The following is a 16,279-nucleotide window of genomic DNA, read 5'->3' as shown; positions in this document are numbered from 1 at the left end:
TTAATCTTCAAGATCAGATTTTGTGTCTACGACATTTTTGTTGCAATTCGAGCGAGAAGTTCAAATTTTTGAAATTTTTCGAATTTCGTTAAATGAAGGTACTGGAAAAGTGCTGAACATCTTTGGAATGTACTGAAGAAGTACTGTAAAAGTATTGATTTTTGGCCAGCCTGTTTTAGTAAACACCCTGGGAGTAAGTGCGTTGGAATGAAAGGACTGAGTTCCCATCGGCCCGAAACTTGGAATTGCCAGGAGGGTAAAGCGATTTGAAAAGGTGGAAAGTAATGAAATTTCCTGAAAAAGTTTAGAAAGCTGAGGAATTTATACCAGTTTTAGAATCTTAAAAGAGAGCTAGATTTCGACCGTCCTATCTTTCGATGTTCGCATATTTGAATGTCTCGCCACCGAGCGTGGAATTCAGGACGCGGAAATAGACTATACTGATCGAAAAATACGAGAAGTAAACAATTATCCTTGGAAAATTTCCGTAACATTTAGTATAACATTATTATTATATTGTATTATTGCTAGTGCTCCCATCTGATTCAACTAACGATACCTCCTTATTCGGTTCATATTGTAACGTAACCTGAAATCCAATCTAAGAATATTGGGAATACGCTGGTTTTCTTCCGATCTCGTGTAAAAATCAAAACAAATTTCAACGAATTTTGCGCAGGTTGTAAAAAATTGAATTGTTCCAGTCGATTTGGCAACGTTGAAATGGAGTTACGTCCCGTCGTCGTGGAAACGACGAAGGGACCCATTCCGGCCCATTCGAACCTATGGTGAAGAATCGATTATTAAGGCGTTCGTCGCGAACACTCGCTTATCGATCCTTTTCCGCTGGTTTAAACGGCATATCAGTCGATCTATCGCAAAGCGCGCCACGCCACTGATTCCATGAGTTATTTCCCCGGGTGTCACTATTTTGCACGTGTTTCCCGGGCGCCGTATGCAAGCGTCGCATGAGCGCATCGGATATTCCGCCGTGCTCAGGAAGAACGCCGTATGAACATTGGAGAGTTGTCAAATTTCCTTCGATGAAATTTTTATTTCTGAGGGAAGTTATGAATATTCTTCCTCGAAATTTTCAGGGACGTTAGGTGAAATTGCGAACAAAATTATCCGAAAATTGGTAGACAAATATTCAAAAATTTTCCTGAAAATTAGCGATTTGCCCGGGTAAATTTGGCAACGCCCGAAGGCTCATGCGGTGTTTTTCCTTAGCGTGGCAGTATTGGGTCTTTGTCGGGGCCCCGCTCTCAGCTCCATGCTCGCCCAACTGGAGTCGCCCCGAGTAACTGTTTCCCGCCAGATACTATCGGATCGGCTCACGAGCCGCAGCTCCGTGGGCCCACGTGAGTCGGGACGCGAGAGCTCGAACTTCGATAGATAGCATGCGTATGATAGGGATCCATCGATCGGGGTCGGCGATCGATCGTTCGATTTGCCGGGGGCTTATCAGCGCCCCTTTCACCGGGCATCGGTGACCCCGAATAAATTGGCTGAACGGTCCGCGAAATTCAATGGCACCGCCACTTTCGGGCCTTTTACGATATTTTTAGCATATCGAGTTCTCACGCCGGTTTTTAAAACGAATGCAAAGTGCCGCGAAGCTGGAGCACTATCTGTGTGCAATCAGATGAACTACCACGCGGAACTTGGTTAAGAACTCTGAGCTACTTTTGAAGATGTTAGCATCCTTAGAGTGCCCCCCTACCCCTCCCTTGACCTTCACATTGTCCCTGTAAAGGTTATTCTTTCAGCGATGGTCTGATGCAATCTTGTGACGACCTGAAAATCTCCAAATGTGAATTTTTTTATCTGGACTCGGCTCATGAAAAATGGATACTCTACCTAACAAAAGGCCATGGAAAATCCGCTTACTTAAATCGGAATTTCGTATGCGTCGTGACTCGTAGCTTCAGCGCATCCTTTAGCCAAATCGAAATATCCTGAAATAATAATTTTCCACTCTGCCTCATTCAGTGACAACGTTTTTGAGACCCCTCGGTGCTATCTTTCATGATATGTTAAAGTGAATTTCGGAAGTCAACGCTCAAATTCGCCTAATGATGGATGATGCACAAAACGTTGAGCACCTGGTTTAACAATGCTAATCTAAATTACATAAACTTGCCCTGCGTATTGCTCGCGCTGCGATATTCATCAGTCCTCGTTAGGTGAATTTTATTTGATTTTTTGCTCAACAAGTTGTTGTTCATCAGCCATCACTAAAGGAAGGGTAGCGTTCACTGCCGAATTTGACTTCTGTCTCATTCTGTTACCTCGCGTAGATGTATAGATTTCGTAAATCGCGTAGATTTTGTAGATTGCGTAGTGTAGGATGGAATACATTGTCTTTAGTTTCGCCTCATAGATCAGGCAATTTTCCTCAAATCGATTATGGAAAACCTGGAAAAGTGAAGAAAAGGCCAACGGGTCAGTTGCGCTTGTTGCAGAATCGTATTTTGATGCTTGATTCTTATAGACTAGCTAAAAATAAGAAGATATGTGCCTACGCTGAATATTAACCGAGATATCGTTCTTTGAAAAGTTGAGTTTTTGACGTCATCCACCGCGGTAGTGCATAACACGGTATGCACTGCCGCGGTGGATGACGTCATAAACGAGTTTTTCAAGACGTAATATCTCGGTTAATATCCAACGTAGAAAGGTACTGTTTGGACGGATCTTCTTATTTTTAGCTAATCTACAAGAATCAAGCATCAAAACACGATTCTGTTACCAGCGCAACCGACCCATTGGACTTTTCTTCACTTTTCCAGGTTTTCCATAATCGATTTGATGAAAACTACCTGATGTATGGGGCGAAACTGAAGACAATGTATTTTATCCTACACTACGCAATCTACGCAAAAGACGTAGTATCTCGGTTAATATCCAACGTAGAAAGGTGCTGTTTGGACGGATCTTATTATTTTTAGCTAATCTACAAGAATCAAGCATCAAAACACGGTTCTGTTACCGGCGCAACTGACCCATCGTAAGTCTCTCGTCGGTCGTGTTCCCGAAGATGCGCCTCCGTGGAAATGAGCGAGCGAGTCTCGGCACGCCAACACCTACATAGACAGCGGACGCTACAGAGGAGCCGATGGATGTTGCGTCGCCGATCGAATCCCATCGGGACGCACTATTAAACATATTATTAAAAGGAGGGCCGACGCGGTATCCCGGGAGTGCGTGGGGTGGTGGGAGTGTTTCGTCTGGGAAAAGGAAAATCGGAGACGAGCCCGAGGGGGGAGGGGCGGGGGTAGTGGGTCGACTCGGTCGCGGGTCCCGCTGAAAAATGAGCGGCCGGATGCGGCGATGCCGCGCGAAAGCGCAAAGCTCCGGCCGCCGAAGGGTCCTCGTCCCCGGAGAGTTGTGACAAGATGACAATTCCGACTCCGCGCCGCCGAGAGGCAACGTAAACAAACGATATTGCCAACCCGCTCGGGAAAAGCTCGGCTCCCATCGCGCCAAGCTTTCACTTCCCGTATTAACACTATATTTTGGTTACTTTACTTACTGTGTGATCTTTCGAGTGGTCTTAGGGATCTAAGTTTACCTGGGGGCTGATTGTTGAAATTGATAGACACTGCTACAGAAAAAGACGAGAAAAGGGATGTGGAGGGATCCTATTGGAGGAAGCGGATTGTTGTAATGGACAAAGGAGATAGGTAGTAGACTATGGTTAGTCTATCATGGTGGTGTTTGGCTCGTTTTCTCCCTCCCGTAACCCCTACAATGGAGATGTTGCATGTGTGAGGGATTTGCGATTTGACCATTGATTCCTACGTAAAAGTTCGCGAGAAACACGATGGTGCCACTGGTTTTCTCTGAAATCAACTCCCAAGCTCAAAAAAAGCTCTCAAGTTAAGGCCAATACAGAAGGGATATCCCACGCTATCCTGAGAGTCCACATCTACATCAAGACAAACTCTCTATGCAAAGATAGGGAGCAAATACATTGACAGGGCTGCCACTTTATTTGGGGACTCCACAACTGAAAACACGGCAACCCTGTTAATGTATTTGCTCCCTATCTTTGCATGGAGAGTTTGTCTTGATATAGAGCTGGACTCTCAGGGTAGGGTGGGATATCCCCTCCATTTTGGCTTCAACATGAGAGCTTTTCTTGAGCTTGGGAGATGATTTCAGAGAAAACCAGTGGCACCATTGTGTTTCTCGCGAACTTTTACATAAGAATCAATGGTCAAATCGCAAATCCCTCACACATGCAACATCTCCATTGCAACCACTCGCTTACACCAATAGGATCCCTCCATATCCCTTTAGCCTTCTTAATCAATAGCTTGGTCTATCAATTTCAACAATCACCCCCTAGGTAAACTCCGGTCCTTAAGACAAAAAGAAAAATTTTGTCAAATAAAACGAAACATTGTTATTCGCCAATTCTCGTCTCGTGGACATAAGCTCCTATCGGGTCTGTTAGTCCATTTCAATCACAACTTTTCACCACCGTGCAAATTCTTGAAATCGAGCTCTCAATCCTTTATTTCCGAGGGACAAATCCGCCGATTTTCAGGAAGTTCGACAACCCCGCTCAGGTGGCAAGGCTAAGTACTTGTAAACAATACGATAGAGACAGCAGATAAAGTTTGCTTTCATTATTCATCATTGTACGCTTCTCATTCTTACGAGTGTCATTGGCTGGTGTGCCGACCGGTCCCCCTCCGCCCCCATCCCCCCCATCCCCCGCCCCCCGGTGCCCCTCAGCGTCGAGCGCGCATTGCCCCTCCGGCCTCGCTAATATCCAGTCCCGAGTATCGCTTTCCGTTTGGCCTATTGTGAATAAAACCCCCTTGAATTAGGTACGTTTCCTATTGATTTGACCAATTTGCGTCCGAAACCATTTATCATCTCACTCGCTTGTCCCCCCCCCCCCCCTCGCTCTTTACTCCGCATTCCCTCGGTAATTATGCTACGCGATTCCAAGGTCAGCAGAAGACGCACCGAAAGCTCTCGCGTTGACTTGGGAAGAAGTCGGCCGTATACGGACTACTCATCAACCACGTAACGGACTTCTCAGCCCCGGTATCGCAGACCGATCCAAGGGCTACCAACGTATGCTAGATGAGGATGCATTAGACGTTTGAAAAGGGAATAGAAGGAAAAGAAAGAGAGAAAGAGAAGAATAGAAAGGGAAGGAGGAGTAGAAGAAGAAAAAGGAAAAGAAGACAAAGACGAAAATGAAAAAGTAGAAGAGAAGATGGAAAGGAATGGGGAAAAGAAGAAAAATGAATGAGAGAAAGAGAAAAGTAAAAAGAAGAAGAAGTGGATGAAGACGGACATTGAAAGGAATAGGAGAAGGAAAAAAAGTAGAAGATGGAAAGGAATTTGTAGAAGGAGAAGAAGTTGAGAATGAAAAGAAATATAGGGAATAACAATAGGTGAGATGGAAAGAAGAAGGATTACTCTTTTCTTCTATTTGCTACTTCTTCTTTCTCCTCTTCTTTCGTCATTTTCTTCTAAATTCTACTGCGATCCTATGCTGACTTAAATTAAGAGTCCCTAACTATTGCATTATTGAACCTCAACATTTTGACGTTATGAAGTTAAACAAGAGCCATTTCTTGAAAAGTTCTCACTCTGTTTCCTGGTCAGCTCGATGAAACAGAAGAAGACTTGGACCACATTTTGCAATAAGGAACCACTATTTCTGGCTCATTTTAGAAACAACATATGTTACTGGTTTCCCCATGCAGAAAGGGGCTTTTATGGAAGAGTCAGAGATAGTGGTTCCTTGTTGCAAAATGTCCGGCACTTGTTGCACTTGTCCGGCATAATTTTCCGCTTTGACACTCTCAGCCCTATGTCTGAACCTGAGGCCCCCTGGAAATTCTTATAACATGCTCTTCATTTCCCAATTATCAGGCCACCGAACTTGACCGACGACCGAGAGCTGGAATCTCCCAAGTCGCCGTGCGGACCCGTAACAAGGCGCCTTCGCTCCTGTCTTCCGAGCGCCTCGCAAGGAAGTGTTTCCACGGTTCGCCTTTTAATCGGCGAACGGGCGCGAAGGGTAAACAGCCAACGGCAATTCGCGGCAGGACTCCCCGACTGCCAAATCGGCGCTAAATATCGCCGAGACTCCTCGCGGTGGGGCGCCCCTAAACGCTGCCGTGCTAAGGAAGAACGCCGTATGAACCATCAGCCATTGCCAAATCTCCTCGGACAAATGACGAATTTTCGGGAAATTTTTGTAATATTTTCCCCCGATTTTTCCAGAGAATTTTGTTCTTAATTTGATCTAAAAAGTCTGAAACTTTCAAGAGAAAATATCCGTAAGTTTCCTCAAAAATAAATACTTTCTAAGAGAAAATTTCGCAGCTCTCGAATGTCCATACGGCGTTTTTCCTTAGTACGGCAGAACGGAGGAGAGACGTTTTCCTAAATGCGCCGATTCTAAATTTTTCCGGCACTAATAACCGAGGGATAGACTTACTATCGCTTGGAGACTTAATCGCACGTCCAGAAAAAATACCGAGTATACGTCTGTGCTCTGAACGCAGTCTATTAATTAATGAAATATGTTCTACAACTGAATGTACCGGCATTAACCGAAGGATAGACTCACTAACGTCTGGAGACTTAAATGCACGTTTAGAAAAAATGCCGGTGTCGGTCTGTGCACTGTCGATGAATAAAATATGTTCCACGACTAAATAAACCGACACTACCCGAGGGATAGAATCACTAGCCAAGGTGCCTAGCATCAGGATTCTCCCGAATATCCCGATTCAATCAGGATTTAAGGAAAAATCGGTCATAAAATCAGGATTTGAGAAAAGTCGGCAGTTCGATCGGATTTTTTTATCGAGCTGTTTTTTTGTGAAGTTACATACATATTACAATTTTTCTCACAATTTTTCTCCGCAAAAAATCAGGTTTTGATCAGGAGCTAGAAATCAGGATCTAGCAGTCAAAAATCAGGAAAAATTAGGATTTTATCAGGATTCCCCGAATCGGAAGAAACTAGACACCCTGCCAGCGTTCGGAGACGCAAACTGACGAATGATTTTCCAGCAAGAGGGATTTTTCGTCTACAAGTTGGCTCCGTTCCGACCAGGTGCCTCAGCTTACGGAGCTTGGAAAGCTCGCGCGGAAGCCCCGCTTGGCAAGCGCGGAAGGCGGCGGAACCCGAGCGGGATGAGCAGTGCACTCTGATGGAATGCTCCAAAAGTGGCGCATTTTCATGATAAAGATAATTAATCGAGGCGACTCTGACGCCAGGCAATTGAAGGTCAGGCCGAGCCGTGGATGGGGGGGGGGGGGGGCGGTATTTTATAATGATCCTCGCTACGGGTCCCGGTCCCTGGTCCCAGTGCCAGGCCGCTCTGCACCCGGTTTAATTACGGCGGCGAGAGGATTCCGAGATTAGATAAAGGGTTGCTGCCTGGCCACCGTCGATGGATCGATCTCGCTTCGATTGTTCGTACGGTTTTCTACGGGGATCGAGTTTCGATTGTATCGTGGATCGCGCGCCGTCGAGTTCGCTCTTCTCCGCTCATCGCTCACCCCTCGAGTTTCGCTGGAGCTCGTCCTAGATGAAATCACGAGGTGACTAGTTCTTGAAAAGTCGGGGGAAATCTTGGATGCTTGGGGATTTAATTATATTCAAGCGCGAAAAGTCAGAAAAGTTCGCCGTCAAACGTAGAACAGGGTGTTGAGCATCACGTTGTCCGAATTGGACGAAACTGAAATATTCTTCCACAACTTTCCGTAATGATATTTACATGATCGTGCACCCCCTTGACTCGGCCGTGACGGACCAGTGAACACGGGCCAGAATCTATTCAATCTCTGCAATAAGCATATGCTGGTGGTTGGTGGTCACCCGAACCCTCTATGGGTGACGATAAATAAAACTACATCTCCTGTTCGATGTTGCCAGAAAAACTTCACTGTTAAAAATCCCGGCGCGAAATTCACGCTTACTCAGTTGCTATTTTGACCTTCTGTTACTCGGAGTGCATATGCTTTACAAACGACGAGCCGTAACAATAATAATAAATAACCTCGGAAAATTTGATTTCACAGGTTGGCTGGCTTTGCGGACCCTATAAGTTCCATAACCTATAAGTTCCATAACCTATAACTTCCAAATTACCTACATGTCTCCGCTCTCCTTCTATTAGTTAAGAGAATTTGTATTGTCAGCATACTAGAACATGCAGCAAGAAAATTTGAAAATTGAAGGAAACTTGTCTTGTTGTCTCTTTCTGAGCGTGCAGATCTAAAGTCAGCTCGACCGAACGTCGCACAGTGAAGCGAGTCTTTGAAAGAAGTTGGACTTGAAATTTTTGACAAGAATTGAAAATGTCACGTTCATCTCGTTGCAATTTTAATTTTAAACGGGGCTTTCAATATAAAATTTCACGAGAGAACCAATGAAACTACTTTCAAAACATCAAAATTTCATAATAATGAAGTTAAACGCTTTTAAAGTTTTAAATCATGTCCGACCGGATAACTCGATCCACTGTGCGTCGAGGCAATCAGACGGGGTTCGGACTCGTGAATCTTGATCCTCAGACTCGAGATGAGCTCATGTAGTCGGGATCGAGTCCACGAGCGTAAACATCGCTAAAATGACGAATCCACCGTTGGATCTTGCGGGAACTTGGGCGGTTTTCGCCCGCCGGAGATGAGTAGTATCAAGTGCGGCTCGTTACTCACCGCGAAATGACTTCTGGGGTGCAGCACGGTCGAGGTCCGACCCCGAATCCATCGTCCGAATCCCGCACCCCCCACCCGCAACGGGGCTATCCCCTCAGTTGCTCACGTTTTCCATCTCGCCCCCCCCCCCCCCCCGTTCCTGGAACAACATACGTGTTGATAGCACGCTCCGATGTCTCTGTTTTTCGTGTGTGGCATTTCTGAGTTCGTGATGTTTTTCCAAGTCGTTGGGTGCCCTTCCGATGCTGAGGTTTCAGTCATCTGGAAAATGGGGAAAATTCTGATATCGTATTGAAATCTTAATTTTTTTATTCTACAGGGATGCCACGGTCAGGGAGTACCGGAAAAACCGGGAAATGTCAGGGAATTTTATGAAGTCGGGGAAAACCTGGGAATGTCAGGGAAAATGACGAGAGTGTCAGGGAGAAGTGGTTAAGTCAACTTTATTTGCTTACCAGAATTGGTTTGACGTTCCGAACAACAGATTTTGCTAGGAAATATAAGGCTACAAAATATTTCGAATTACATACATATTTTCAGTCATCTTGCATATCCATAATTATCAGGGATTTTGATAAAATGTGTCTGGGAAATCGGGGAATTGTCAGGAAAATTAGGGAATCTCATTTTCTATGCCTTGATTTTAAGTTCTCTGAAAAACCGATTTTTCATCGGGGGAAATTTGGCAACATTTGCTATTCAAACGACGTTTTTCCTCGGCCATTCCGTGGCAGTTTACCCGTGCGTATGTGTGTACGCAAACGCGGGGAGCGGACGGGTGGAGCCGGTGACACGGAGGGAGGAATGTTAGACGGATGATGACCGGGGAGCAGGGTGATGGTGTGAATGGTGAATGGTGCGATAGCGGCCGGACCGGGGGGCGGGGGGGGGGGTGGGCGCGAGGGGCGATGGGATCGCTTCTGAGATGGTCGTTGCGCGGTGCCCGGTGCGGCGCGGCGCAGCGCGGGCGGCAAATTGGAATTTACAGAATTCGATGACTCTGCAACTCTATAAGCGCAGAGGCGGGGTCCGGGGGGATGCGCCGCGCTCTATAGTCCATCCTCCAGCCCGCGGATCCCCACAGGGTGCCCCCAAAGCCTCGATCCTCGGAATCAAGAGCCCCTGGCATTTTGCCTGGTACCTCGGGGCGAATTTTTTCCCCGGATTATGGTATCTGCATGGAGCAGGGTTGTTTCAGCCAGGGGAAGCCGGGAACTGTCACGGGATTTTAAAAAGTCAGGGAATATAACGAAAGTGTCAGGGAAAAATCGTCAAATCACCTTCATTTGCTTTCTCGAGTGGGTGGGATGTTTCAAAGTTAGTCTATTACCTATCTCCTATGTCCATTGGAACCACTCACTTTCACCAACAGGACCCTTCGACATCTCTGTTGTCCTCTTCGTCTACAGCTTTCCCGATCAAATTCCCTATGTCCATTGGAACCATTCACTTCCACCAATAGGACCTCTCGACATTTCTGTTGTCCTCTTCGTCTACAGCTTTCCCGATCAAATTCAACGATCAGCCCTCTGCTGCGGTCATCGTCACTTTTGAGCCATTTTCTATACAAATCACCTCTTGTTTTTACTCTGACTGTTGTACTCCTTCCTGATCGGATACGTCATTTACCCTCCGCGCCCTGCGGGCCGATTATTGAAATTGACAGACGAAGCTATAGACAAAGAAGACCAAAGGGATGTGGAGGGGTCCTATCGGTGGAAGCAAGTGGTTGCTACAAACAAAGGAGGTAGGTAATAGACTAAGTAAGAGCAACCCACGAGATACTCTCTAATTAGTCCATCATTTTCTCCCTTAGTCTATAGAAACCATGCATTTCAACCAATAGGATCGCTCAATATCCTGGATATATGTCTTCTTTGTCTATAGCTTTTTCTATCAATTTCAATGATCAGCTCGCTGTCTCGGAAGAAAGTAAAGAAACTGGAAGGTGACAGAGTTGTAGACGTAATGGTGATTTTCAATTTCCGACCTCTGCAGTAAATTCTGACGAGGAGGAAGAGGTGTAGGGTGCGGATTTTCAAAACACCATGTACCCGGAGGCTTTCCCAATCAATCTTGGAATGGATAATTAACTTGGCGAAACAGGGTCCTCGTGGAGGAGCTTAATAAGGAGCTCTCGGAGCCCAAAGGAGGAGGTGCCGGCGAATCCAAAGAAATAAGTCAATACGTCGGGAGCCGTATGCGGAGGCAGAAAAGGGACCCGCTGAAACGGAGGAAGGGCGCAAAGGACGATAGGAGCCGCTCCGTCTTCCACATCTGGATTTTTCATATCGGCCGTCGGCTGTCATGTCGCGGCTCCGCAAGCGGTGAAACGCCTTTTCCCGTTCGAGATAGTGCGTGGTTTTCCTCATTAACTTGGCAACTACGCAGATATTTTATTAGATAATTTTTGAAAGGAAGTCTATTCAATTCTTCGTTTTCTAGAAGAAACAACGTAAGTGCATTCCAGTGCTCAGGGTTGCCATGGTCAAGAAATACCGGAAAATGTCAGGGAATTTTAAAAAGTTAGGGAAACCTTTGAAATGTCGAAATGGGGAAATGATAACATGTTTTCACCTCCATTTATTTTCTACCTCCCACTTAACGATAAAGCAAAAAAACATAGCCCGAATATACGAATAAAGAAGGAGTGAATTAAAATATGGGTAAACAAGGCTAAAAGCCTCAGTCTTAAGCTTAAGCCTTTAACCTTGTTTACCCGTATTTTAATTCTCTCCTTCTCTATCCTCCCACTTAATGAAAAGGAAATCCATGAAAATATCTAGCTGTCACTCAGGTATAAGCCAACATGTACTCCGAAGAAAAGGTCGAAACGGTTCAAAAAAGCATCAGTCGCTTTCAACGTGAAAAATTACTCGCCATTCCGATCGCACACTTCTGCCCTAGGACCACTCGCGCTAATCGAAACGAAATGCGTAAAGAGAAAATATTATCTAAACTAGCTCTCGTCTCGCTCTAGTACTGTGACATGCTCAGGAATCAGAGTGCGGTTTCAAGCAGATACCTTCAAAAGCCGTTTCAAATCAGCAGTGCTCCTCGACGGGGGGAAAAAAAGTTATCTCGTGTCACTCTATCGCCTACTTGTTTTTTTGCCGGCGCTGTGTTGTGTAAAATAGTCCCATCATCATTAACATTTTTTCACCCTTTGTCCGATACGCTCTGATTCGAGGAGGTTGAGAAATGGCCGAGAGCAAGCGGACACGTCTTCTCTCTCGTTTTGGGAGTTTGCCAAAACGAAAGGCCGGGCGACGGCGCCGGATCCTCCGGGGACCGCCGGACCCGGAGGTAGGATCGACGCGCGACGGCGGTCGGTTTGGCGGCGTCGGTCGCGTATCGAAACGCGACGAGTGGCCAAAAAAATATCGCGACAAGTGACTTCAAAATCGAGTGAATATCTCAAGAGGTCGCCGCGGGAAAATTCGAGGACGGTGTGCCTCGCTGGCGCCACCACCGCTTATTTATCGCTCGGCTTTCTTTCGCTCCTCACAGTGGATCGAGTCAATACTAGAGGTCGGACAAAATGCGGAAACTTCAAACGCTCATAACTCCGTTTCTACAAAACTTTTAGGATCTTTAAGTGGTTTCATCAGGTTCCTCATTAAATTTCCTTCAAGAAGCACCCCTTATCATTTAAAATGTGACAAAATAAACATCAAAATTTGTGTTCTTAGTCAAAAAATTTAATGTCCGACCGCTCTGATTGACTCGGTCCACTGTGCGGCCCGCAAAGTGCAGTGCAATGAGAGAAAGACGCGGTCGGCCTACAATTCAGGCCGAAATGAGTCAGAGCACTTAAAAGAAATTAAAGAAGCTGTCCTATTAAGGGCCAGTTTCTGCTCCGCCTCATCCCTCGAGGGCTCGAAACCCAAGTTGGCTCTGCCTTGTCCATCAACGTTTAACTTCCAGCCGTTACCGCAAACCCTCGGCTCCTCTCTGCTCTATTTTTATTATTTTTTTACGGCACGCAAAAAATAAATACAAAATAATAATTTGTAAGAAGAAAAAAACTTTATACAGAATAAATAATTTTTAAAAAACCTAGCGAGCGGTGGGCTTGGAAAGTGGACTGTCACGCTGTTAGAGGTATGGGAGTAGAATGCGTAGTGCGTTTCACTCCGAAGTCTATTTTGCAAGTAAACAACTCGAGTGATATGAATTCAACGTGAAATGTTATCTCTCTTTAGATTGAGGATTTCAGTTCTTATTTGTATCACTCGGGTTCTCCGGGGTAAAAGAGCCTCCGGAGGTGAAATGCACTCTTGAAAAATAGTGCCGGTCCATTAGAAGATCGAAGAAAGTTCACAGTCATCCACGCACGTTCTTCCAGTTCTTTTTCGTTGCACTTCTGTGTCGTTATCGTTGCTATACTCTCTATCGCTATTTATGCCAGGTTGATCAAATGTCATCTTTGCTGAACCGTTGAACTATTATTGCAATGCGAGGTATTTCTCTAACGTTAGAATTTTGTTTTCTGTTCCCAGGTTCATATAGTTCCATGCACTACACCATCTACTCGGGTGACCCGGACGGATACTTCTCCATCGAACCCAACTCGGGCGCCATCCGGACCGCTGCTTTCCTGGACCATGAAGTCAGAGCCTCCGTCCTTCTCAACGTCCAAGCTGTCAGCGGATCGCCCCCTGCATTTGCGCACACTCAGGTACGATCTATTTCCGGTACCTCGTCCCTGGATGAACCACGTAAAACATGCAACGATCAAGACCAATATAGAGTTCAGGTTAATTTTCTGAAAACCTGTAGCGCTAAGATCATTTCCTCTGGCCGCACAGGGATATCATCTTTTTTGCGGTGAATTTCTCTATTAAATCAAGTTTTTATTCTCTGCAGGGGGATCAGTCAAAATAAAAATGACCAGGAAGTAGTGAAAGTTTAAAATTTTAAGAAAAAAGAAGTTCTAACCCCAGCCTGTCATGACTCAGGTCTTGAAGACACGAGGCTTGCTATGATTGAATGAATCAAGCAATAGGGCACTCTCACGGGCAGTTTTGAAGGAAACACACGATCTCTGACATGTTGAATAGGGGCGCTTTAAAATCGGAACAGGGAGAAGGGGAGATCCGGTGAGGGAGAGGGTCAAAAGGCTGGAAAATAAGTGGAGGAGGAAGAGAAAGACACAGACATTACTGTGATTCCTCCCTTCCTCTCCATACTGCTGCTGCTTCTCATTTCTCTCCTCCTTCTTCCGATTTCCATAGCATCTTCATCCGACATATTTCAAAATTCTAATGACTGGAGTCCACCGGACGAACATTCCTTGGTACATTCCTTGGTTGGTCCGTAAGTTATCCCGCTCATCCTCCAAGAGGTGTCCAGAGACAAGAGACCCTCCACTCGACTCGTACCTCGGCTATGGTGGAAGCTTTTACTTTCGGGACTTCAACATTAAACTTACCGGACTGTTGACTTCTTCCGGACTGTTGACTTAACTACATGGTTGATGTTCACAATGTGTTGGCACTTTCGCTTTGCAAACAAGCCAAGGTTTGGGAAACTTGTTTGACTCATGATGTCACCCGAAGCTCATCATCCACTATGTAGGTAAGCCAACAGCCGAAGAAAAGAGTAATGACTGTTGCTCCCTCATAATTGCCCATGAGGAATTGTTGAATCCCCGAAAGAAAAAGCTTTTACCTGTCGGCCAGAGGCCAGTGGAGGGTCTCTTTCTCTGTTCGCAAGTCATCCCGCTAATCCTCCAAGAGGTCCAAGAGCAAAATAGCTCAGGAATCGCTGTTCCAGAACAGGATGTTGACGGTCGGGTCCAAGAACCTCGTCAAGGGAGCGATAGCGCTCCTTGATGGGGGTGCCCTTCCTCGGGAGTCCTGGTAAGTTATGAGCAGAGACAAGAGACCCTTCACTAGTATCTTGGCCATTGTGGAAGCTTTTACTTTCGGGACTTCAGCACTCCACTGTTGACTTGCCTACATGGTTGATGTTCAACAACGTGTTGGCAGTTTCGTTTTGCAAACAAGCCGAAAATGGCCGACGTTTCGGAAAATTGTTTGGCTCATGACGTCATCCGAAGCTCATCATCGACCATGTAGGTAAGTCAACAGCCGAAACTAGGGTGATGACTGTTGCTCCCTAGTAATTGTCCATAAGCAATTGTTGAAACCCCGAAAGTAAAAGCTTCCACCTGTCTCTAGGAGGCCAGTGGAGGGTCTCTTGTCTCTGGTCGGGTCCAAGAACCTCGTCAAGGGAGCGATAGTGCTACTTGTTGAGGGCGCCCTTCATCGGGAGTCCTGGTAAGTTATGAGACGTGCTCTAAGGGTTGTTCGGGGTGTGTTGCAGGTGAACATCGTGATCGAGGACAAGAACGACAACACGCCGGAGTTCGACTCGGCGACGGTGCGGATCTCGGTGCCGGAGAACGTGGGCGTGGGCTCGCCGCTGTACGCGGCGCACGCCAAGGACAAGGACTCGGGCAGCAACGGCCTGGTCCGCTACCGGCTACTGTCGTCGGCGTCGGTGGACTCGCGGCTCTTCGCCATCGACCCGACGACCGGGCACGTCACCCTCACCCGCGCCCTCGACTACGAGACCGCCCAGCGGCACACGCTCCTCATCTCGGCCACGGACGCCGGCGACCCACCCCTCTCGGCCAACCTCACCGTCCTCCTCGAGGTCCAGGACGTCAACGACAACCCGCCCGTCTTCGAGAGGTCCGAGTACTCCGTCACGGTTCCCGAGTCTGCCGAACCCGAGTCACAGGTACGTACTCCGCTTCACTTCTTCTTAGCTTACTCCAGAGGATACCGTGTGCCTCCCCGGCTCTGAGCTGATTGTCCAATTTGATAGACAAAGGTAAAGACCAAGAAGACCATTGGCGGATCCAGCAAATCGGCAACATTGTCTTCTCTCCATTTAAACCTATGAAAATGTATCGATTCTTGGAGGGGCCAGGTGCTCCGACAAGAATCGATTATTTAACATAGGTTTAAATGGTGGGACTCCATTGTTGCCAAATTGCTGGATCCGCCACTGAGGAAGACATGAGGAGTATGGAGCTATTGGTTGAAATGGGTGGTTCCTGTAGACTAAAGGAAAAATTATGGACTGTATAACTATAGGGTCCCTCGTGGGTTGCCGTTAGTTAGTCTATTGCCTCCCTTGTCCATCGCAACCACCCGCTTCCACCAATAGGATTCCTCTACATGTCTTTTGTCTTCTTCGTCTACAGCTTTGCCTATCAATTTCAACAATCAGCCCGCTGGTGCGGTCATCGTTACTTTTGAGCCATTTTCTATTCAAATCGTGTGCCTATCGTGTGCCTGCCCGGCTGTGGGCTGATTGTTGAATTTAATAGACAAAGGTACAGACAAAGAAGACATAAGGAGTATGGAGCTATTGGTTGAAATGGGTGGTTCCAGTAGACTGAAGGAGAAAATGATGGACTACATAACTATAGGGTCCCTCGTGGGTTGCCGATAGTTGGTCTATTGCCTACTTCCTTTTTCCATTGCAACCACCTGCTTCCACCTATAGGATGCCTTCATATCCCTTTTGTCTTTTGTCCATGTCTTTGTCTATC

At 46.3% G+C, this 16,279-nt stretch overlaps 1 protein-coding gene across 1 annotated transcript in view; it reads left to right on the top strand.

Annotated features, from left to right (window-relative positions):
- Positions 1 to 16,279, top strand: part of ds (dachsous cadherin-related 1) — a 392,936-nt gene that overhangs the window by 334,761 nt on the left and 41,896 nt on the right. Inside the window, 2 exon segments of the mRNA XM_072302784.1 lie at positions 13,212 to 13,390; positions 15,040 to 15,459. Of these exon segments, the coding sequence (XP_072158885.1) occupies positions 13,212 to 13,390; positions 15,040 to 15,459 (599 nt within the window).

Source organism: Bemisia tabaci, chromosome 7 (assembly GCF_918797505.1).
Source record: "Bemisia tabaci chromosome 7, PGI_BMITA_v3".
NCBI lineage: Eukaryota > Metazoa > Arthropoda > Insecta > Hemiptera > Aleyrodidae > Bemisia > Bemisia tabaci.
The sequence above is the reverse complement of the archived record's forward strand: the minus strand, read 5'-3'. Positions and strand labels throughout refer to the sequence as shown.